Source organism: Hemibagrus wyckioides, linkage group LG05, assembly GCF_019097595.1.
Source record: "Hemibagrus wyckioides isolate EC202008001 linkage group LG05, SWU_Hwy_1.0, whole genome shotgun sequence".
NCBI classification, from domain to species: domain Eukaryota; kingdom Metazoa; phylum Chordata; class Actinopteri; order Siluriformes; family Bagridae; genus Hemibagrus; species Hemibagrus wyckioides.
The window spans coordinates 20,033,356-20,059,975 of NC_080714.1; the positions used below are offsets into that span (position 1 = coordinate 20,033,356).

General features: G+C 37.7%; 1 protein-coding gene across 1 annotated transcript in view; it reads right to left on the bottom strand.

The window, feature by feature from the left end:
- Positions 1-8,980, bottom strand: part of cttnbp2nlb (CTTNBP2 N-terminal like b) — a 29,663-nt gene extending 20,683 nt beyond the window's left edge. Inside the window, exon 1 of the mRNA XM_058390042.1 lies at positions 8,827-8,980. Coding sequence (XP_058246025.1) covers positions 8,827-8,832 — 6 coding nt within the window. The 5' untranslated portion in view covers positions 8,833-8,980. The remainder of the gene's footprint in view (positions 1-8,826) is intronic.
- Between the last annotated feature and the right edge of the window lie 17,640 nt (positions 8,981-26,620).

Below are 26,620 nucleotides of genomic sequence, written 5' to 3' on the forward strand. Positions count from 1 at the left end.
ACACAGAGCTCCAAATGGCACTGCGCATGCCTTTTTACAGTTCACCAGCTGTGCATTTACAGTATAAAGGCTACAAAATGACCATATGACCTTACTGTGGCTTGGAAAAACACAGAGGAGTGGAATAAGCGGTGATGGCCTCAGCCTGTTGACACAATCCCTATGTCTCTATGCTCAGACACACACTAATCTCAAACATGACATCATAACCAAGACAAGCATCAGAGACACAAAAACTTCACAGAACAAAAGGGGAAATCAAAATAGATCTATATCTTAATCTCTCGTAGCACTTACTCACTCACTTTAAAAACTGAATCCACTGCCTTTCTCAAGTCTCAAGACCTGACTCTGCCTTGCATCATCGCTGCTACACCGGTCAGCCTAAACAAACACTCTCTATGTAATGATAACATCTGGATTCTTTCCAGTATGCCTTGCGGTTTTCCTCACTAATAATGAGTCATGTTGACTCAGATATGCTGGGACAGTACAAAACTCTCCAGAGTTTCCACTGTATGATGATATCATATCCAAATTCTATTAACACGCACACCCTTGCCATGTGTTTGAGTTTGTTTTATTTTCAAACAGACCATTTTTCCACGGCTTTCTTAATGTTCGGGTAAATTCCATAGACGGTAAGACATAACTTTTCAGTCAGGTTAATAAGACAGAAGGGTTCTGAAATCTTCTGTTCAATTACTCTGTCTATACACTGGTCTATAAAAGAGCTAACTTAAATGTTTTAGAGGAATATATAAATTCAGGATATAACATATTACATTTTAATTGAAATTTATCCCTAATGAGCAAGCCAGAGGTGACAGTTGCAAAGAAAAATCTCCAAGAGGCCCCTTGAGATCATACACTGATGTGTTTTTCTTCACAATATGGTTTCTGAGAACAGCGATCGGACTTGGGTGCAGACCACAATCAAAAATACACATTTGGTTTACATGTTTAACCAACCAGTCTAACCATGACAGAGGTCACTTGGAACTGTTTGGAGACAGTCTGAGAGAAGTGGTCTTGGTCAAACATGGTTCAACTGTTTCACTGATGGAATTCAACCAAACATTTATTTTGGGTAGCAGCAGCCCTCACTGAAGAATTACTTCTGTTTGGAGTTTCATCACTTGTCTCATTCCTGCTGAGAGCTGATGGCTCCACGTAGACTACCTGAAGAAATATGGGACTGCTATGTATAGAAACACTTGGAGACCATGGCACCGGCTTTGAACTGCTGTTATGGCGGCGGTCAGTTTTGAGCTTTAGATCTATAACAAATTACACTAAAAAATTAAACCAACCAAGCAACTTTTACTCAAAACTTCCTGGTTACACAACTCCACTTGACTATACACAATTGTAGAAAGGACATTGTTTATAATCACACTCTCTGGTGTCACCCAGATGAAGATGGTTCCCTTTTGAGTCTTGATTCTCATCAAGGTTTCTTCTTTATATCGTTTCAAAGAGTTTGTCCTTGCCACCATTGCCTTGGGCTTGCTCATTAGGGATACATAATAATATACAGTGCTCAGCATAAATGAGTACAACCCCTTTGAAAAGTAACATTTTAAACAATATCTCAATGAACACAAAAACAATTTCCAAAATGTTGACAAGACTAAGTTTAATATAACATCTGTTTAACTTATAACATGAAAATAAGGTTAGTAATATAACTTAGATTAAACATTTTTCAGTTTTACTCAAATTAGGGTGATGCAAAAATGAGTACACCCCACTACTACATCTAGTACTTTGTATGGCCTCCATGATTTTTAATGACAGCACCAAGTCTTCTAGGCATGGAATGAACAAGCTGGCGACATCTTGCAACATCTATCTTTTTCCATTCTTCAATAATGATCTCTTTTAGAGACTGGATGCTGGATGGAGAGTGATGCTCAACTTGTCTCTTCAGAATTCCCTATAGGTGTTCGATTGGGTTCAGATCAGGAGACATACTTGGCCACTGAATCACTTTCACCCTGTTCTTCTTCAGAAATCCAACAGTGGCCTTAGCTGTGTGTTTAGGATCATTGTCATGTTGGAAAAGTGCCCGACGACCAAGGGCACGGAGTGATGGTAGCATCTTCTCTTTCAGTATAGCGCAGTACATTTGTGAATTCATGATGCCATCAATGAAATGCAGCTCCCCGACACCAGCAGCACTCATGCAGCCCCACATAAGGACACTGCCACCACCATGTTTCACTGTAGGCACCATGCATTTTTCTTTGTATTCCTCACCTTTGCGACGCCTTACAGTTTTGAAGCCATCAGTTCCAAAAACATTTATCTTGGTCTCATCACTCCAGAGTATAGAGTCCCAGTAGTCTTCATCTTTGTCAGCATGGGCCCTGGAGAACTCTAGCAGGGCTTTTTTGTGCCTGGGCTTTAGGAGAGGCTTCTTTTGTGGACGGCACCCATGCATGCCATTCCTCTGCAGTGTATGCCATATTGTGTCACGAGAAACAGTCACCCCAGTTTGGATTTCTACTTCTTTAGATAACTGCAGTGAACTTGCATGCCGATTTTCAACAGTCAACTGTCTGCTGGACACCTGTGTAATGAACTCACCTGTGGTTGAATTCTTGTTAAATTAGATATTTGTAGTCTAAAATTTAGCTTTCAGTGGGGTGTACTCATTTTTGCATCACCCTAATTTGAGTAAAACTGAAAATTTTGTTCTTTAACCTTACTTTCATATTATAAGTCAAACAGATGTTAAACATATAAAACTTAGTCTTGTCAACATTTTGGAGATTGTTTTTGTGTTCATTCAGACTGCTTAAAATGTTACTTTCCAAAGGGGGTGTACTCATTTACGCTGAGCACTGTATATTTTATATTATTTTATAAATATAAATTTAACCTTTGTCATTTTTATTCATATTTTTTTGAATTTCTGTAAAACTGCACTGTTAAAAGCTCTATAAAAAATAAAATTAAACTGACTTAAAGAATTAAACAGTCCCTCCAGGATTTCAGGAGTTTTTTTTGTGTCTGTTGCGGCCATAAATTAGAGATGCAGTTTGAGTTTTTGCTGCTTTTTCATGCAGAAAACTGCACGAATTGGCAAAATTTCACACGCACAGGATACTTTTAAATTCCTGCCAGTGAAGACAGAAGTAAAGTAAATACTGTCTATCATAGCTGTACTCATGTTCGATGCACATGATTCAAAGAGGTCTTTGCTTGAATGAGCATTTGTGATGACGTCTTTGGTCAAATCTGTGGAAAATCTGCGTTAATTTCTGAGAAATTTCAAGCTGCTCTGAATATTGCAAAGCTAGATTGATTTTGTTTATTTTGGCGATCGCAAAATCCTGAAATCCTGGAGAAACTGACCAAAAGTCATAGTCATAGTCGACTGACCAAATCTAGGAGCCAGCTCCTCCTACTTATCTCCTACTTAGTGTGTTTCAGGCAGAATTAAGTGTATTTGTTGTTCAGGGTTGTATAGTATCTCTTATGTTAAGGTCAGTGCTTAGGGTTAAGATTATAGGAGAAACTGCATCAGGTCCAACCCTAGTCCACTAACCTAGACTGCAGAGAGAACTATCTTGAATGTTTTATAGATGTGAGATGCTAAACTGACCTATGAGGCACAAACATCTCAGGACAAAGCTGCAGCAATGCCTTGTGCTCAGGATATTTAAAATAAACACTGGATGTGATGCACAGAGCATCTTGAACTAGTTATTTATAGAATTATTTAATTATTTATTTCGCACAACTACATATTCCTGGAGCTCAGGTAAGTTTTGGATGAGTCCATGACTGTATTTCCGAACAATGAATGAAAGCCGCTTCATGAGTACACTTTGAAATAGCAAACAAACCAAAAATATCAATTTTGCTCTGATTAATAAGTGTGAAAGCACCTTTAGAATAACCCTGTGTGTACCGGGCTGTGAGTGTGTGTGAGGCTGCCCTTCTCATATCTATAAGCAAACAAGGCCAGCTCAAAGGATTAGTCACTACCCCAAACTTTGACATGACAACCTATTTACAATATAACCATAGTAACCGAAAGTAGTAATAAAAAATCTCAGCTTGCCTTTATTGCATTTTTGTTTGCCTTAGAATATTATGTTTACCTAAATAACATCACTGCCTAACAACTCTGATAGCCACAGTGGAGATGTGTGGTATATCCAGTGGTACAAAATGATTCCAAATATACACACAGAGAAAATCTCAATGCTTTGCAGAGGCAGGACATTTCTACAATAAAAAGATGCAGAACTTTACTGCAATACTCAGACTGAGAACTGCTTTTCATTTTATGATCAAACCACTGACCAACAGATCATTACTTTCACATTACCACTAGAGTCTCTCTCTCTCTCTCTCTCTCTTCCTGCTCCTTTTCAAACATCTTGTACAATGACTATTTAAAGACCGGGATGTCTATGCCAAAAAATCCTATGATGCATTTTTACATGCTGCAAATAAGTTAGCAAAAGCCTGAGAAAGGAATGGCATTCCTAAAAACTCTGTACATGCTACAAAAAAAAAAATCTGTTCCTCCCTGAGGGCACAACCGTCGAGGTGCTGAAAAGTGCTGCAAGGCCGGGTGTTCAATCAAAACCGAGCTTCTCTGCTGTGCCATGTTGCAACAAACAGAGGAATAAATAGGAGCTCCTATTGCTCAGTACTGCAATTATAGGTAGTCAATATATACTACAAATATATAATGTGACAATGGTGGCATGTTGTGCAGTTGGTAGCGTTGCTGTGTCATGGTTCCAAGGTTTGAGCTCAGGTTACAGTCTGTGTGGATTTTTGTACTCATGTTGGTTTCTTCTGGGTTCTCCAGTTTCCCATCACCTCCCAAAAACATACTGACAATGGCTGAATAAGTGCAGGGATATACACTCAAAGGGCACTTTATTAGGAACACCCCCACAGCGTCTCATTCATGAAGCCGTGCAGTGCATAAAAACATGTTAGATGTGGCCCAACAGCTTCAGGCAACATTCACATCAACTATCAGAATGAAGAAAAAATGTGATCTCACTGACTTTGTTAGTATGCAAAGGCTGGTTTGAGCATTTCTATAACTGCTTAGCTTTGTTCAGAATGCTGCACTTCAAGACTGGTTTGAGCTGAAAGAAAGGCTAGAGTAACTCAAATAAACACTAAGATGAATTTGTGTTGAACAGAAAAGAATCTCAGAATGCACGAAATGCTGAGCCTTGAGGTAGACTGCAACAGCTGAAGACAACATCAGGGTCCACTTCTGTCATCCAAGAACAGAAAGCTGAGGCGGCAGTGGGCACAGACACAAAAAATAAAAGAGTTTTCTGGACAGAAGACTGGAAAAACAGATAAATCTCGATTTCTGCTGAGGCACACAGATGGTAGGGGCAGCCAACAGCATGAATCCATGAAACCAACCTGCCTTGTGGCAACAGTCCAGGCTGATAGAGGTGGTATAATGGCTCACGCTTCAATACCAATCAATCATCGCTTGAGTGCCAGAGCATCTTTTAGTATTGTTGCTGACCATGTGCATCCCATCATATGCTCAATTTATCATCTTATAGTGACTAATTCCAGCATGATAATGTCACAAAGCAAAAGTCTCCTCATGAACATGACAATGAGTTCTTCAGTGGCTTTTCCAGACACTGCATCTGAATCCAAAAGAACACCTTTGAGATGTGGTAGAATAGGAGATTCACAGCATGAAAGTGCACCTGCTAAATCTGCAAGAGTTGTGTGATACAATCATGTGACCATGGACTACAATCTCATGGGAATATTCCCAACATCTTCAATCCATGTCATGAGATTTGAGAACAAAAAGTGCCCGGTATTAGTATAGTGGTCCTAATGAAGTTCTCAGTGAGGGTATATTGATGTACTCCATATAAACCAATGTAAAAAAAAACCGTGTAGCATTGCTGATATGGGGCGATGGGGCGAATTAGCATTTTTGTTTTATTTTGATTTTTTTTTAGAGTCTCCGATGTCAGTGTTGTAATAGTCCGAAGCAATTATGTAACTTTAGACTAGCATTTTATGTCTTTACAGTATCAAGTGTGAGAAAAAACACAGAATGGCAAGGGATCGACAGTTTATAGCTGCTATAACAGAAGTGATAACAGGAACTAACTACTGTAGTTGTGTGGATGTTCCACAACATTAAAAGTAACCATGAAAGGAATAAAAAGTATAAAACAGATCGCTGCTAATGGATAAGTTGTCAACCAAAACAATGTTTGATTCCTTACGTATTTCCTGCCCCTAGTTGTAGGCTAAATTTTCATTTGTTACTTTTAAATAATAATAATAATAATACAGATGATCTGCTTCACCACTCAGTAGTCATGTATCCAGCTGGATATTTTAGGTCATATCATATCAGTATGCTTTTCTGAAATTATTCCATCACTAAACAGGTTTTAATTGCTTGTTCAGTGATGCTGTGAGTCAAGATGACAATCACAGGGCATTTGAAGCTAATTAACACCATCCTCTATGAACACCAGTAGTGTCACCCGCCTGCTGCAGAGCATAATTATAATTTAATGAACCAAGTCGCTCTCAACATCGTGCCATCAGCACAGAGGGGTTCCGGTTTTCCTGCCGGTGCTCACCATTGTGACAGCAATTCAGAGAAGCTGTAGAACTCAACGAAGTTGGCTGAATTTGCCTACTCATGTACCACATCTCCCTTTTCCTCTGAATCTAAACTCTCATGTTAATCCATTGTCTATGCCGGAAATGATAAAGCAAGCTGAAAGTGTTATAAATGACTGAGGAGGAGTACACAAGCCAAGGAGTGTTACAACAAACCACAAGCTTATTTTCACTACTTCTATGTTATCCGATTCCTGTAAAGCCAGGCAGTGAAAACATGAATCAATTTCCTGGTCAGATGTTGCAAATGCTTTACATATACCAACAGGACACTGACTAAGCATCAGGATTCATTTCAGATGGAGATTATGCACATAATAACAAAAGTGAAAATCCACCTATTTTAGAAACAGATTTAAATCTAATCGCTTAATCTACTTCCGGAGGTCTGAGATGATTTTTTAGCCACATACAGGTGTAAAAACATCTGTCTCTCCACACCACAGTTCACAACAAAATCCCTCCTAATAGGTGACCCAAATGATCCATGAAGTCTGGAGCTGGAACCTAGCAAGATTTTTAAAAACATTGCATGTTTTTGTAGATCTTATTCATAAATAAATGAAATTATCAGATTTGAATTTGCCTGACTCTCTCTTTTCTGTCTGAATCAGTATAAATGCATGTGGTTATCTTATTAGAATACAATCCATACAAGACACATGAAATGACCGGGTCAATGCGAGCCAACACACAGGGTGTGTCCATGGGTGTGTTTGTGTAAAACAGTGTACAGTTTACAGGTATCATAGGAATTTACCTTCTCATAGATGCATCAACTATTAACAAAACCTGATTCTAGAGTCTATGCTATGCAGCACCTGATTATTAACTTCATCTGAGGCCAGCATTCCTCCTATTACTGACATTTAGGACGGAAAACAATTAAAAATTAATGTTTCCACTGAGTTCTCTGGTTTCATCCCGTTTCCCAGAAACATGCCTGCAAGTGGATTCTTTATGGGAAAATGCCCCATAGTGTGATTGTGTGTGAACGTGTGGGTGCTATGGTGCCCTGTGATTGACCAGTGCCCCTTCCATGGTGTATTCCTGCCTCACAACCAGTGCTCCCAAGAGATCCACTGCAACCATGACCGGGATAAAGCATTCACTGAAGATGAGTGAATAATAAATGACACTTCCACTGCATGTTTCATTCCCTGCAACTGCAATGCACAAAACCCCGTATTATACCAGTGTGACCTTTAATGGTCCCATCTTAACCTTTCAACCTTACAAATCAAGGGCAATGGTCTTAGCATGTGTAAACATAATCTCACACCTCAGCTCTGGGTATAAAAAACAGTTAAAATAAAAGATGTTAAGCTGACGATGCCTCTGTATGACATGAATGTCATAACATAGAGAGACTGAAAGTGCACCAACGGGACAGACTACATTTTTGCACTTGAGAGAACATGACAGTGTGCCATCAACTCGCCTAATCACATCAGATTAAAGTCAGCTTCCTTCACTAATGAAAGGAGGAAGCAAAGCTTTTACCTACAGCCTGGTATGCGTGGTGGAAGCTGTCAATGTTTTGAAGCTGTTCATTACTTCTAATTATAATTATCATTCCAATGTGTCCTAAATTGTGTGCTGTTAATAGAGTCAATGCATAGCTACTGGACACACCTATTTAAAATATATATATATATATATATATATATATATATATATATATATATATATATATATAGTAAACATATACTCAAGATCTAGTACTCAAGGTCCAGGATCTTATTAAGAACCGATCTTATTAGCCTATAGCCGATTAAATAATATCTCAAATTACAATAATACATCAAGGTTTACTGGCAGCATGTCTGCACTGAAATACAAGGCATTCAGGGTGCGTTCACGAGCGCATGTTAAACAATATGTCAAAATAATAAATACTGTACTAGTCAGTACGGTAGAAAAAAAATAAGAATCTATGTTGAATAGTAACTTTGCAGAATTATTAAATAAAGTATTATCACACAGCATGCATGTACACCGAGATCAACATTACAGACAAACTGTGCTTTAGGTTGTAAGCTGTAGGTAACATCATTATGAACTATTCTCAGGAATGGCACACGCCTCATTGGCTCTGCCTCTCGTTATCCTCATTGTGCTCGCACGTCGCAACAATGTGATTAAGCTCATTCCACTCACCTTCATACGATCCAATAGTGGTTCATCGATTTCTAAAATATTCCCGCTATTTATGTGTCAGATGTCCTGTTATGAAGAGTACGCTACGGCATTCCCTGCGGACAAAAAATGGACTTAGGTTCGGTGACAAAGTAGCAAACCAATAGAGAGAGGGACGATGGCATTCACCAGCCAATAGCAGAAGCGTTAGAACTGTAATGGGAGGAGCCAAGGATCCGACGGCTGTAGCCGCCTCTTTGTCTGCAGTGTCTTCGCAGACAACGTGATTTATTTTATGTACACGTGAATTTCACCTTTTTAATCTATCCGACTGTAAATATTTAACTGCACATGGGCCACGCCTTTAAATCAGTATTTTTTTTTAATTGTATATGACAGAAATGAAATCAGACCTTATAAACACCATAGGTAACCTTAATAACATAAATCTGATCAACTATAATAATAATAATTTAGAGAAAAACTGTGGTTATACATATATATATATATATATATATTCAAAGACGAGTACATTCATGACTTCCCGAGTCAATTTAAGGCAATGTAGCTGATAGATTTACAAGAGAAATTATTAATACCTGAGTTCGGTAAAGGTGTTTTGTATAATTTGTATTTTTGCGCCACCTAGTGACATAAAGCAGAATTTGAACCCTAAAGCGGAAGTCAGGCGAACCTTCATACTTTACGTTCCAGACCAGTCACCATTTCCTCTGTTGATATAAAACAAACCTTTGTACAGTAATATGCAGCATTATATACATTAACATGATATTTTACATTACATTGTCCACTTTACTAATACTAAATATTACATATCCTCATCGTTTCTAATCTTAAACTCTTAACTATGAACTCATAATTTGCATAATTCATCTAATTTCAATTAACTATGGATATCACATTCTCCTTTAACAGTTAAATGTTCACATTGGAAGTGTATCACATGATAAATGTTGACAATGTTGTTAACTGTTGACAATTTGTGAAGTAAAGCTTCATATTACTTAATATTAACATTGTTACAATATCTAAATTCGAATTGTCACATACATAACCATACAGTCTGTACAACTGCATACAACTGTATTCTCTGATGGGAATTGTACATATATATATACTGTATATATACAGAGTTATATAGAAGTATATATGTACAGAGTTAAATAGAAGTTAAACAAGAGAGCTGTAAGGATAGATATATGATATATTACAGAAAGAAAGAAAGAAAGAAAGAAAGAAAGAAAGAAAGAAAGAAAAATGTGAACAAGAAAAATGAATAAATAAAAATAAATAAATAAATAAAATACAAAAAATAGTTGTTTTCATTTTAAATATAAATATCTAATTATTTGAAACATTAATTATTAATTATTTGGAGGTTTGGAGGACAAATTTAGGGAGGCCAAGATGGTTTGGACATGTTCAGAGGAGGGAGAGTGAGTATATTGATAGGAGAATGTTGGACATGGAGCTGCGAGGCAGGAGGAAAAGAGGAAGGCCAAAGAGGAGGTATATGGATGTAATAAATGAGGATATGAAGCTAGTGGGTGTAAGTGTTGAGGATGCAGAAGATAGGGATAGGTGAAGAGAGATGATTCGCTGTTAATGATCATTTTTACATTTTGCACACCATATGCAAAGAAAACCCATAGGAAAAATTTTCATTTTGTTCATCATTTTGTTCGAATATATGTATTATATTTTAGAGACTCTACATCAAAAACGAGTAAAATTCACTACAACCCATGACAGCAGTCGATCTACTGTTTTCTTTCCGGCAGTTTGTTTGACCCGCCTCCAAAATGTATCTCTATATTTCTATTGGCTATCCAGCGTTTCACACCTGCGTGCTATTGGTTTTCGTGTAAGAGTCGGTCGTTCCTGTCTGTGAGCCCCGGGGAGGGGAAGACGCGACACTGTAAAGGCGGAGTACAAGTGTGGTGTGGTGTAGCTGCCAAGACAGGACTCGAATTTGGGTATTTTCAGTTAGAACATATTATTCAAATGTATTCTAGATGGCTCATTTGTTTAGAACATATTATGTGTTCAGTCTTATAATGTTCGGCAACATACACTATATTGTACTATATATACACTATATATATATACCCAAAAGTTTTGGGACACGCCTCCAAGTCATTAAATTCAGGTGTTGTTTTTCAGGGGTTTGGCTTGGCCCCTTAGTTCCAGTGCAAGTAACCCTTAATGGTTCAGCATACCATTTTGGACAATTATGCTCCCAACTTTGTGGGAATAGTCCATAAAGACATGGATGAGCGAGTTTGGTGTGGAGGAACTGACCTCAACCCGACAGAAAATCTTTGGGATGAATTACAACAGAAACTGCGAGCCACACCTTCTCGTCCAACATCAGTGCCTGACCTCACAAAAGGCGCTTCTAGAGGAATGGTCAAAAATTCCCATAAACACATTCCTAATCCTTGTGGAAAGCCTTCCCAGAAGAGTTGAAGTTGTTATAGCTGCAAAGGGTGAGCCAACTCCATATTACATTCATGTGTATGTAAAGGCAAACGTCCCAGTTTTAGCCTGGCTCACAGTCTCCGCTCTAATTTATCCCGAAGGTGTTCTGTCAGGTTGAGGTCAGGACTCAAGTTCCTCAACCAAACTCGCTCATCCATGTTTTTATGGACCTTTGTGCTTTGGGCACTGGTGTGCAGTCATGTTGGAACAGGAAGGGGTCATCCCCAAACTGTTCTCAAAGAGTTGAGAGCATGAAATTGTCCAAAATGTCTTGGTATGCTGAAGCATTAAGAGTTTCTTTCACTGGAACTAAGGGGCCGAGCCCAACCCCTGAAAATAACACCTGAATTCAATGATTTGGAGGGGTGTCCCAAAACTTTTAGCAATAGTGTATTACTCTAATGTATGCTAAATGGATAATTTGTTTGTAACACATTATCTGTTCAGTCTTAATAATGTTCAGCAATATACCTTTCTGCAAGTGTAGAATCATAACAACCTGTGGGATGCTAATGTAAGGTGGCTGGTGTTACGTCATATCACTTCTGTGTTGTTTGCCAAAAGTCCAGTAGTATATCTCTAAGTGATGCAGATCATATGTGAGAGGAGGGAATAAGAAGGAGGAAAAAAAATTTTCTTTAAATATATCTTTTCATTTCTCACCCCTACTGCCACTTTTCTAGGTAATATCTCAGATGCTGTCCACCTTTAATGTTTATACACTTTATGGCCAAAGGGTTATTGACAACTGACCGTTCCATTCCAGATTGTCTCCCAATTTGTTGTTATATTAACCTCCACTCTTCCAGGAAGGCTTCCCAGATTTTTTCTCACTTGTAAGCTGTGGACAAAAGCTCCAGCCGAATAAGCAAATCTATCAGATTATAGCATATTACTACAAATATAAAGTGATATAAAAAGGTGCTCTAATGTCCTGTACAGTAAATATATTTATATATAGTACATAGTTCTTTCCTGTCAATATGTTTTACCATATATTTATATACTTTATATATTTTATATCAATTCATTGCAAATGCTCAGTTCATTACTGGTAACTCTACTGCAACTAATGACTTCTCTACAACATGATCACTAAAGCTGCTTCATTATTGCAGAGAAGGAAATGCTCCAATTTTTCACTTTGCCATCATTGTAAGTTTAGCACTGAAGGACAAAGTATCCCTGCCTCAAAGCAAAGTTCTTCAAAGAGAAACTTGCTGCCCCTGTGCTGCATGAATAAAATCTAGCCATCTTTGTCAGAAACAGAGAGGACAGTACTATAGAGAGGGGAGAGAGAGAGAGAGAAAGAGCCTAGAGGGTCAGAAAATAAGTAGAGGAAGTCTGAAGGAGAGAGAGAAACATTGTGTATGAGAGAGAGAGAGGGAGAGAGAGAGAGAGAGAGAGATGAAAAGACAGTGGGGGAGTTAATTTGTTTCAAGTCATGAACCCCACATTGATTTGTGCTTTATGACCTCAATTAGTAATCTGAAGGATGAACTGAATGTCACTGTGCATAATATCTTTCTCATGTCCCTGAACTTGTACGTTATGATGTTCTGAATCCCTGGAGAAGCTGCCATTGAATGAAGTTGCTAAATAAAGGTGAAATATTTACATTATAAGTCTATACACTTTTCACGGTTTAAGCTAAATGTTGTCAGTGCATCATATCTTTATGATCTGTACTACAGGTGTTTCTTAATCATGTTAGTGAATTACCGAAGGCTGTTAGACTTCATGACCAAACTAGCAGCGCTGCTGACATAAGTAAGTATAACAGAGATTATATGCTCACATGATGTCAGAGTTCATGCCACTGCTCTGGAGGTGGGTTATCACAAAACTGCACACATTTGGCCTGGTGGTGCATGGTATAGGAAAACATATTTATTTGGAAGAAGAAGCCTTTATTTTCCACATACATTACAGCAGAATGAAAATCATTTCTTCACTAATCCCAGCTTCTTAGGAAGGTGGAGTCAGAGCACAGGGTCAGCCATGATACAGCACCTCTGGAGACAAGGGTCCAAATCCACAGCTTAACCACCTGCCCAAGAACCTTCAGCTTTCCTGACTGAGAATCAAACCTGGGCCACAGCAATGAGAGAGTTGAACCCTAGTCACTAGACTACCACTATATCAACAAAATTAATCTTAAGATTAAAACCATGCTGATAAAATGGAGGGTAAAAACCAAAAAAGACCTTCCTGACTCGTCGACTCTACCGTAAACCTGCTGTGCGGCATAATGTGAGGGTGTATTCACATACCTGTGATTATAATAATGATGAGCATTCACCGAGATGCTAAGCATCTGGTATTCACCTAGCCTAACAGTTATGATAATCATAGCTTCTGCCTCATTGTGGTTTGAGGGTTCAGCTATCAAAGTGAACATATGGTCCAATAACTTAGGTTTGTTTTGAAATAAGTCCTCAAAATCATTTTGTACAAAAATATTTCCCATGTATTGTTGTGTGTCCAGCATCAGGCTAGAACCACCTGCTCAGCTCATCAAGCCTGCAAATGATTTGTTTACAGATGATTACACCAACCTCCCTGCTTGCTCAGAGAGCCATTATAGAAAACGACCTTCTCAGGGTTGATTACTAAAAACAGAACGCGGACACGCACACGCATGAACACACACATACACTGGATGACTAGTGTAATGACCCAGACTGTGATGCAGACTGCATGTGGAAGTGAGTGTGTAAGTAAGTGAGGACGCAACACCTGGAGATGTCAATGACCGATTGCAGCGTAATAGCTCTCCCTCCCCCAAAGTAATTGCGCCCTTGTCCAGCCAACTGTAAGTGTGTGCGTATGTATTTGGGACTACATCTCCTGAGTGCAGTGCCAAATGAACAGCCGATGAATGTCACCTTTCTGTAGCGTCCTCTTTGTTCATATCAGTGCTGGTGAGTGTTAATCTGTCTGTGTGTGTGTGTGTGTGTGTATATATATATATATATATATATATATATATATATGGGAGGGAGGGAGAGTTGTCATGTCAGCTATAGAGTCATACAACAGGCCCAATATTTGTAGCATATTTTTTGCAAAAGCAGAATGAAGTCATTGTCTATTTTTTTTCTGTAGTCCAGATTAAATGAATAAACCTTATCACTGTCACAATACAATCAGTAAAAAAGGAATAAAAGCAAAGACTAGTTAGAAAATAAAACACTATTTTATATAGTCTATTTAAATAGTCTATTTTGTATAGTCTACAAAATATGACCGGGTCAAGTGCATATATTTTTCACTCCGTCTATGGCATCTGTATTTTATGTGCAAATACCAGATAAGAATTTCAGCACCACGACTAAGAAAATCTTTTTCTCACTGCTGTTGGGAATTCTGTGAAATTTAATTGTTATATGTACTATTTATAAACTAGTCATCAAATGCATTTATAATAATAATTATCATGGAAGAAATGGGACAACTTTGGGGAGAATTTCTGGTTATTTATTGCAGATCTGGTTTATGTATATATTTTGCCTGGACAGATTCTAGAAAATTGCATTAAAAGCACAAACTTAGAATTTCCTTTTAATCTATTGCTCCAGGCACAGTGGAGTGTGTTGTCACCTCATAGCTCTAGGGTACTCGGTTCAATCCTGAGCTTGGGTTTCTGTGTGTGTGGAGTTTCATCTGCTCCCAGTGTCAGTGTGGGTTTCCTCTGGGATCTTCTGTTTCTTTCCATGATCCAAAATCATGCTGGTAGGGTGACTGGTGACTAAAATATCCTGTAATGGATTGGTGTCCCATCCAGGGTGTATTCCTACCTTTTTTTCAGTTTTAGGCTGAAAAATCTCTGATTTAAAATGAATAACAAATGAATGATAAAGATAAACCACCGTAACAAAAGCCAGTAATAAAAGTCATTGACAGTTGACCTATGTGTGTGCTATATAGTATATATCATAAATGTTTATAGACTGACCCAACACCCTTAGTGAGTTTTGACTCTTTTCTCAGCACAGGGTATGTAAACAAAATGGATTTTGATTTCCAAAATGGATTTGACATAAATGCATATATGCTACAGATGCTGTAGATTAACATTTGGTCAAGAGTGCTCTTGTCAAGCTGCAGTACAATGCAATGACCAGAAGAGGACAGCAGAAGGAAAGCTGTTCGAAACAGAACACAGAAGGTGCATCTACTAAGAGTGTGGTCCAAGGCTCAGTTTTCCATGTTCTCGTGATTAGTTGAATATTTTAGGTTTATTTCAGTACAAAATGGTACTACTTGTGAAAGCAAATGAATCAGAGATTTAACATTGGTGTCACTAAAATTCAATTTAGATTGACTTTATTAATTTGGTTTTATATTTATAGCAGTTTTGTAACTATATCAGTATGTGAAAGTGGAGTGTTGGTATTGAGGTGTTATTAATACATGGGTGTTGACATGATCTGAACGACCAAACACGAGTTTTCCTATTCTCCTTCGTAATTTGGTCCAACAGATTTCCTGATGTTCATTCTCACTGTTCTGTTTATTCAGTTAAACAGTATGAACTGGATCTAAGCTACATTAATTAAAAAGGTCATAAAAAATACACACTCAGTATGCACATTGGTCTCAAATAAATTAAATTAAAATTGTGGACTATTACAAGTTCTTATCACAGGTTAAAATAAAAAACTAATGTACTGATTCAACACCAGGATATTAGACTGCAACATTCTCTGGCAGATTCCCTTAAAAATCCCTGTAACAGCTTCAGCTCATCTTAAACATGTTTACAAGAAAAATAAAATGACTGTATTAGTCATTAATTAGTACTAAAGTTCTTTTATTTGTTTACTAACATTTTAATGGCATTGTAGCCAAATAGATTTCAGCCCTGCTGACTATAAATAAATTAAGCAGCTCAAAGTTTCTCAAAGTTTCCAAAGCCTCACAAAGCTGATGAGATGATCTTATACTTGAGAGAGAGAGAGAGAGATGCTTACACTATTATTGATCAGTGATATTTTTTATCTTTCTCAGGTCTGAAGAATTCTTTTGTTATTCCTTGCCTTAGTAATACTCAGAATTAAGGTGCTTTAAAACTTTATGATCACGCTTCGGTCATTCAGAATAACAAATACCACTTGATAACAGCATGCAACATTTTCAGCAAAACATTTTGATATATCTGTGATCCTTCCTGCGACAAGAACAACATGAAGGATCATTATACTCCAGATTAAACTCCAATTATAGATCGACTGCATCCTAAGGTATGCATAACTGCTTTCTCCAAAATGCCTGTGATATAACTTAGTTTAGAGTATGTAATATTTAATGCCCTGGTAATTTCCATTAGGATGACAAATATTGGTAAAATTTTATTACAGAAGCAAACTCAATCCTCTGAAATGCTCTTACGTTATCATTTGTAAGTACTCAGATGACCAGGGGTCATTTCATTGTTCTTAATATGAAATTTATATCAAGGTCCTAATATTTGGCATGCAGTACAGATATATTAATAGATTTTTCAATTTGGTTTAAATAAATGTCTTGGCATCTCTCTTGGTCAACAGACTAATACAATAATAAGCAAATGTTTGGACAAAAGAGATTGAATATTGATTTTTCATAAGCTTAAAGGCATTTTGAAAGGCGTATGATTATATTTTTTTCTAATTGCCAATACATATAAATAATGAAGTTGATGCTCATGTCTAAATGTATTTTTGAATCAAAAGAATTCCTGCATAGTGCCTACTTTGGAAATAGTTTGATGTTAGACTCATTAATACACTTGTTCTAACATGTTATCATTTCTATAGTAGTAACAATGTACACAGAGTCATGTATTTTGGATATTCCACATAAATGGATTAAAAGTATGTGCTTATGCTATGGAGACTTTTGGAAGGAGTCTCCTAACTCATTGGTTAAGGGAAAACTTAAACAGTCAGAGATAAAGATGTAACTTTGAATTTTCAGACATGGGAAGGTTCTCAAGATAGAGGAGTTTGCAGTTTCTTGGTAGCATGACAAGCTGTACATTTTGTCTTAATAACTTCAGGACAGAGAGCTGAGAGAAAGAGTGGGAGGGAAAAACATTTATAGTTACTACATAGTATGAAGCATATGTAAACTGTATGGCTGCTTACAAAGAATTGACCCAAGCCAAGCATTCTATGTCAAAGGCCCTCACAGGAAGTCATGCCACCAAGCTTGGGCTAAAAATAGAACAGACCACCCACACCACCAATCTGTCAACAACAAAAAAAAATGCTCGGAAAATCACGTAGCTTTCGAATGCATGCCAAAGACACCGTTGGCATCGCGGGTTGACTCTTTCAAAACAGCTTTTGCTGACTGAAAACAAATTCGTAAAATTCGCAAACTTGCTTCGGTTGGCTTCGCTTGGCTTTCCACTGACGCAAACAAGTTTTGAATGGCTCCCGGACGTACACGCAACGTAGCCGGCTTTCAGTTCAGTTCATTCGTATGCCGAAAATGCTTCGTATGCAAGATGCAAATTTCAATTCTTAAGGCAAAAAATTTGTAAGGGAGGGCGTATGCCAAGTTTCCAGTGTAATTTGTTTCATTGACATTTAAAGTAACTAATGGATATAAATGGAGTCATCATTCATATTAATTAGTAAAAATTTGGAACCATGTGTAAATTGCTTGCCTAAAACACACTGGGACAAGCTGTTACTGGAAAACAATCAACACATCACTTATCACCCAATCCATACAGATGATTGGACATTTGTATTAGAAAAAAAGGAACAATATATTTGAAATTATTTTAACTCAACCCCAAAGCCCTGACTCCTCTGCCCGATGATACATGGATCTTCTTCCTGAGTCTATTCCTCTTCTTTATTACTAGGCTTCCCTTTATTCAGAGATGCAACAAACCATGCACATATGCATCAAACTGACATGAATCTAAGTTTTTCACTGGATCAGTAGAAAATCCAAAAAAACCAAAAGTATGAGCCATAGAAGCAGGTGAGAAATTATCACCATCAATTCCAGGAGCTGAAAATGGCCTCCAATATTCGAGAACATCAAAATACCACAGGAATATTTTTGATTTGGTTGAAAATGTTCAATCTGTCTTCATGCATATTCTCATATTCACTCATCTGTGAAATGGGGTTTGAACCAAACCCATGATTCACATACAGTACATGAGCATACATATGGATGAAGTTTTTGAAAGTGTGTCCTATTTAGGCGCTGAACCACTAAATGTCTTGCTCTAGACTTATGACTAAATGTGTATATAAATGTTTTTTTTTGCTCAGTCCTGGCTCTCTGCCCATACAGGAACAGACCATCATCACAATGCCCCAGAGTTCAGTTGAGAGAACAGAGGAGTTCAGTAGGGCAGACCTGCGCCAGAGGAATTAATGTAAGAGACAGAGAAAAAAAAAGATTCTTTCAGATGTCTTCTTTTCAGTTTAAAGAATAGATTTTTTTTATCCTTTAAGCCTCTATATCACTCTTGGGTATGATTCAGTGTTATTAGGTTTTGAGTTCTATATTCCTGCTGACAGATGATAGCTGTGAAAAAAGCATCAGGGGTCAATTTCAAAATTTTAACTTAAGAGGCTGCCATTGCTCTTACCTATAACAAGGTAAGGTTTTAATCCTCTGATGTCTCTGTCTATCTGCCCACAGTAGGTAAAGTTCTGCCAACATACTTAACAGCATTTGTAGCATTTAAAAGACTTGCAGCAAATACACAACACAACTAATACAATGATAGTATAGTAATGGTAACAGTTTGCTTAACCCTTAATGTATGATGTCCAGACTTTTTAGAAATATATAAAATGAAAATACTTCTCCAATGTCATATATATACCATTCTACTGACTTTTGTTACTTCATGAAGTGTTGCTCCCAACACTTCCAATCCAACATTGTTTACAATGGCAGATGCAGTGCAAGAAAGGTCAAGTAAAAATGCTAAACTGTAACAATTATTATTATTATTATTATTTTTAGATTTACAAACCATTTTTTCAACCTAAAACGTTGTTGAATGATGGACTTATGCAACCGATTCTGAAGCTTATGTAAGATTTTGAACATCCTATCAAGGATCTGAGAAAATATACGTAAATGTGTTATTATGGTGTCATTACATTATTATAACTGTCTGAACAAAATTAATAAACTATACGTGACTGATTGTGGGGTTATTCCAAAATAACAGAGTGAGTATTCATTAAAATTCTGTAAGTATAAATTCAATGAACTTCACTTGCATTTACATTTACATTTGGGAGCCACCCTTATCCAGAGCGACTTACAGAAGTGCTTTTGAAGTCGCTGTCACTGAATACGTCGATACTGGTTCACTAGGTCACGCACTAAGAATACCATCAGTGTAAAACTCTGTTGGGAGGAAATACAGCAAGATGAGCAGACAGACTTTTTTTTTTTTTGCTTAAATTGAAAGGGAGATACAGTATACAGAGTCTGTTTCAACATTTACTTTGTAACAACAATACTGACTACAACAATAATGATAAGAGTACTTACAGTATTACATATAGTACCTTTCACAGATTTTTACAACCATATTACTGTCATGACACAGAACCGGTCAGATCAAGCATGCCTTCGTTTATCATAAATTCCACATTGTCATGGCAACATCATAAACAGTAAGCAGGGAAGATGTTAAATTATCACACATTAAGAATATACAAAGCAAGCAAACTCATAACTAGGAGCATCAGTTTAGTTAAGAAAGAAACCATTCTTTTTACATCTTTTCTTTTCACAGAAGATGTGAAGTGAACGGACCCAGTTAAACACACGGGGTAATGAGACAGAAACAGGTAACAGGTGCGATCAGTAATCAGGCGAAAGTGAGCTGAACGTCAGATGTGACTTCTGGATCAGCAGCGGATTTGGATGTGACAAAAAGAATAAGCATATAACATAAGCAAATGTGATAACTGGGAAATATAGGAAGAATGACGGAATTTGGTGTAAAAACATCAAGTTACACAGCTTTCATACAAGTTTTCTTGACATTGTTTTACCAACAGGTTCCAGTACAGGAAACACTGCAGAGCTCATTTCCTTGACTTCATATGAGTCTGACACACTGAGGTACAAAGTCAACTGTCATGGCACTTTAAAGTACAACAACCTGGAAAGTGTCATAACACTGTCTTATGTCACACATGACCGCTGCACTATGTCAAACTGACGACAACCTAGATGAAAGCAGACCTAATGTCGGCTATTGGAGTAAGCCTTTCTAAATTCTTATATACTGTAGGTTTATATCAGTTCTAATAAAGGCCTTATTTAAGTCTCATGTAGCTCTATGAAAACTACCCGTGAGTTAAAATAATTAATGCATGACCTTTAAGTAGTTGTTTGAGGAAAGTCTGATCTAATGGGAGGAGAATTGTTTGAACAGGTTTGTTTGCAGTTATCATGCACTACAGCATGCACTGCCACTTGGCCCCTCAACTGTTTTACATGATAATGGAACATGCCAAGACAACAGTGAGCTGGAACCCAGAGGAGGGTAAAATCGTAATGACTTGAAGCTTTGCATTGTGCCAACGAGCACCAGCACAACAGCCCTCGGCATAATAGGATGTGACTGAGGATGATGGATAAGCTCTCGGCAAGTACATGACTCTTGCAGTGAGAGACTGTGGGATTTTAATGAGTGGTCAGCTAGAGTGCTTTGGCACCTGTAGTTTATCGGCGGTGTCTGCCTCTGATGGCATATGATTAGTGAGGTGGATTGTATTTCTAGAAGTCTGTGTGTCCTTATGTCCGGCAATGTGAAGCCAGCGAATGTATTTAAACGATGCAAAAGTCTCTCTATGTTACTGCACCATAAACTTTAAAGTACTGAATGATGTTTTTTACAGAGCTTTTTTATTACAACGAATTTCTTAATTTAGATAGTTCACTTTAAGGTCCTTTACAAGCAGTCAATTCAATTCATTTTTTTTATTTGTATAGTGCTTTTAACAATAGACACAATCACAAAGCAGACTTCGGATGTGGATTTATATTTAGATCGCTAATGAGCAAGCCAGAGGCGACAGTGAAAAAGCAAAAGCTCCCTGCGACAACACGAGAAAGAAACCTTGAAAGGAACCAGACTCAAAAGGGAACCTGTGCTCTTCAGGGTGACACTAGATAGTGGGATCATAAATCATCACTCTATACTGTCATATAGAAAAAAGACAGAAAAAACAGTACTATTGTGTTGGTTTATTTGTTGTGATCATGTTATGTGTAGGAATCTAGTATGAGACATGGAACTTTTTATGATCGGAGCAAGAAATCATGTCTTGAAAGTATAAATCCAAATGATACCGCTCACTGCAGTAGGAACGTAAGGCTTCGGCAGTTTCTCTGGTGTGTACAGGGTATCCACCATTATTACGAGGTAAGCAGTAAGGTAGCATAGTAAAAGTAAAGCATCAGGGTGTGTTCGAAAGAAAAACCCAGAGGTTGTCATTAACTAGTCTTTAAAGTGATTCTACACAACCTGGCACCAGATGTGTAGCTAGCTTCCATCAACATGACATACAGCTGTTTGCATTCACTCATGATAAAATAAAGACAATGGAATTTAATTTATACCCATAAGACATCACAGATGTTGCTTCATTATGATAAGTAATAAAAATGGCCAAACATTGTGATAGGAAAGTCACAGCGGGGATAAAAAAAACATTTACTGTATTAATTCAAAAGTTTTGATTGGCATTTATAAACGTGACAAATGTTCTCTAAAAATTTCTATGGTCTCATGCTTTCATCTCAGCATATGGAATACATCATAATAGCTCATAATTGTCATGAAACACTCTCAAAGTCAGATGCAGTTGCAGGTAAATGTGAACTTGAATAACAACTGTGAAAAGGCGAACAAGGGTCAATTGATTAGCGACCTTGGTGATGTCTGACAACTAGCATGAAATGAGCAAATTGCAAATGTTTAAACTAATTAAAACATTTACAATTGAAAGTTTACAAATAATTCAAAAAAAGGAAGTGTCTGCTAATAGTAGTTTACAGTTTACACAAATTTTGTGACTGTTTTTCCTTTTGAATGTCTAAAGTCGCCTGTCTAAAAGGTGTTAATTGCATCAGTGGCATATTTCTTAAAACCCTTGTGATTTTGGGGGAAAAAAAATAAGAAAAATTTATTATGCTTTATTGAGGGACTTCTCTATTTTCTCAGAGAAACTCTGCATGCACAACAACAAAGCTCACACCATCAAAGATGTTCTTCAGAAGCACAGAAGGCATACAGGCACACTTACACATGGTGATTTTCACAATACGTTCTGAGGTACATGTGATGCGAAATGCAAAAGCTTCCAAATGTGAGTAATTAGATTGAAATATGACTTACCGTAGCCTCTCTAGAAGAGATTTTTCTTTCACAGAAGAGTGAGTCTGTCGTAGTTCCCTGTGGTTAAAAATTAAGTCCTCAACAATTAGTTTCTGTAATGGAGTAGGACTGAAAATGACAAAGATCAGTGGCTGCACTTCTCATTCTTACAGCTCTATTATGTTAGAAATATGGACAATGCTGTTAATAGTGTGTCATAAAGAATGAAATTTATACAACGAAGATGACAACACGGTAGTGTTTACTTCAGCGCTATATATAATAGTCTGGAGCTTTGTCAATGAAACTCGTGTGTTTTCATGCTTGTGACTCATAAAACAGGAGAGAGTCTGCAGTACACAGCGTCAGACTGATGACCAATTTGTTCTGCCTCAAATTACAGACTTGTATTAGTATAATACAACTTGAATATTTCATACAGATTTTATACAGACAGTTCTGTATTGTTTCCTGAATAATTTGGGGACCAAGCGCTAAAGGTGCTAGAACCCTATTGTTTATGTTAGGATTTTCTCCTTCTTCTTCTTCTTTCATTATAATAATTTGATTTTCTTTCATTTATTTCTGATTAATTAGGGCTCCAAGCACTGAAGTTCTAGAAGCATGCAACCTAGTCATAGTACTGGCTCCTTCTACCCCAGCAAGAGATTTGACCCTAATCCAACTGTTGGTGGCACCATAGTGTAATGTTTACATTAAACTGTGACCTATATCTTTTAAACGATGGAAATCCAGGGAAACGTTTGGCCAGATTCCTTGTATTCTGGCAATCAATAAAGCCTCAAGGAGCATTTTGCATCACCCACTAATTTGCTAAATATACAAAACCTAATTCTGCATGTTAAGATATTTAAACTGCACTGTACAGCCAACACAGTATGTTGACATCTGACCATAACACAAAAATCTGGAAACCTTTTGACCATTTGTCTTGAATGACTTTGCATACTGTAGCATTAAGATTTCTTCTCACTGAAATTAAGAAGCCTGTCTTAAAACCTGTTGCAGCATGTCAAGTGCGCAAAGTGAGTGTCATCAAGGTATGTTTTGCCAAAGTTGGGTGTGGAAGAACTCGAGATCTACATAGTAGAAGTACAGAACCCTGACCTCCTCCTCACTGAACACCGTTAGGATGAACTGGAGCAACAAAAAACCTGGAAGGCCATCTAGAACATCAGTGCCTAACATGTTTTGTGCTTTTGTAGCTGAATGGACACAAATCCCTACAGCCATGATCCAAAATCCAGTGGAAAGTCTTCCTTGGAAAATGGAGGCTGTTATAGCAAGAGAAGAGGAAACAACTCGGTATTAATGCACATGATTACACTTGGCCATATATAGTCTAACAGCTGTAACTCAAACATAAAAGGGATGTTCAGGACAAGATTCTGAAGACACCTACAAGTTTAAAATGTTGAAATTTGGTATACTGCTCCTAATATGAAAGTGGACCTGATTAATTACCGTATTAACATTGCTACCATTGGAAGGTCATCTTTGAGCAAGCATTTCACAGGGTTAAGATTAAGCTACCATTACAAAACCTGAACTACATGTTATTCTATGATCTCTTTATTGGTTTGCAAAGAGCTGGCCACTGAGGGCACTATGATGTGAAGGGTGCTTGATCCCATTATAGGGTTTTGTTTCTACCCAAAAGCTACGTACACACATACAACACACATAAATTCTGTCTCTGTTTTCCTACAGTGATGTAATCCCAAGTGACTAAACACATTCAGAAGGGAAGCAGCTTACTTTGTATTTAGGTGAAGACTCCAAATAAGTCAAGTCAAGTCAAGAAACTTTTATTGTAATTTCAAACATATATAGCTGACGCAGTACACAGTGAAATGAGACAGTGTTTCTCCAGGACCAAGGTGCTACATAAAACAACATAGAGCTAGAAAACAAGACAAAGCTGCGGACTGAAAGTAAGTTGTCCTAGCCATGTAAAGTGCAACTTGTGCAACCTAGTGCAAACAGTGCAACACAAAAAGACAATACAATACAAAGCAAAATAGGAAAACTGTAAACAAGAGGGTTCTTGTAAACATATACACTTCTGTATAGCAGCAGTTGGTGACAGTTTTAAAATGCGTGCAAAACAGCAACAGCAGCAATTGAGTAAGTGTGCAAATACAACATGTAAACAGTTATAATATGGGTAGAGTTATAGACATGTAAGTGTTTGAGTCTCGAGTTCGGAACAGATCAGTTCACACAGTTGAGTGTGTGTGTGTGTGTGTGAGTTTGGTACAGTTCAGTTCTGGGTGTTAAGGAGCCTGGCGGCTTGACGGAAGAAACTGTTGCACAGTCTGGTTGCGGGGGCCCGAATGCTTTGGTACCGCTTCCCAGATGGCAGGATGGTGAAGAGTGTGTATGAGGGGTGTATGGGGTCATCCACAATGCTGCAAGTGGTGTAAATGTCCGTGATAGAGAGGAAAGAGACTCCAATGATCTTCTCAGCTGTCCTTACTATCTGCTGTAGGGTCTTGTGATCCGAGACAGTGCAATTCCCAAACCAGGCAGTGATTCAACTGCTCAGAATGCTCTCGATGGTCCTTCTGTAGAATATTGTCAGGATGGGGGGAGGGAGCTTGGCTTTCTTCAGCCTTCGTAGGAAATAGAGATACTGCTGGGCTTTCTTACTGATGGAGGTGGTGTTGAATGACAGGTGAAGTTCTCTGTCCGATGAACACCAAGGAATTTGGTGCTCTTGATGATCTTCACAGAGGATCTGTCGATGTTCAGGGGAGAATGGCCACTCTGTGGCCACAGCAGTGGGCTGAGCACACAACCCTGAGGGGCCCCAGTGCTCAGTGTGGTGGTGCTGGAGATGCTGTTCCCAATCTGGACTGACTGAGGTCTGCCAGTCAGAAAGTCCAGGATCCAGTTGCAGACGGGGGTGTTCAGGCCCAGCAGGCTCAGCTTCTCAATTAGTTGCTGAGGGATGATGGTATTGAATGCCTAACTTAAGTCACAATGATTATATTGAATACAATGATTGTGTTGAATGCTGAAATTAAGTCTATCCTATAAATCTACATAAAAACATAACTAATATTGTACTCAATTCACTTATTTTAAATTAACTATAATTAACAGAATGACTATACCAATAAAATGATATATAGCAGATTTCTTTGAGTATCTCTCTCTCTCTCTCTCTCTCTCTCTCTCTCTATGACCAATTGAAGTCTCTGCTGAGAAATCAAGGCAGGGACATCGTAGTCTCTCTAATAAAACCAACTGTTCTATTACTTTTGATGTGGGGACGCAGACAGAGTATGAGCTAAGGACGGGGAAAAATATATAGCCTTTTATGCTGGCCCCAGATGAAATGAAATGAAATGATGTTATTGACTTCTAGTGGAAATTCTTTTATTTTAATAGCTGGGTACAAAATATTCTGTCTGTAGCACATATCTAGAAAAATTTTGGATTTTGGATGTGATGTCACACATAGATGCTGGTATCCATTATAACAAAATTTGAAATAGCTGTGCTAATAACATTATTCTATAAAAGTATAGATAATGAAATCAGAGCAAAAGGAGCAATCTTCTTAACTGGTCTGATAATTTCCCTAGAGCACAGATTCATTTAACTCTGCTGGACTCCAGCTGGCCATCTAGGAGTAGAGAATCTCTTTTATAATCAAATAATGTCATATTTGCATTATCATTGTTACTTGTTACTTGAATGTTTGGCCTGAAAGAAAAATGAATTGTGTAAACATTCTTCTCTGGTTTGGCAGTGTGATGATGCATTGTGGGAAATTTAGACATCTGTATATGATTATATAATACATTGATTAAGTTTATTTCCATGTTGCTCTGGGACACAATCAGCTAGCATGGTCTTACACATCTTTAGACTCCTTCCACAACATGTTCAAGATTAGAAATATGTTCTAAA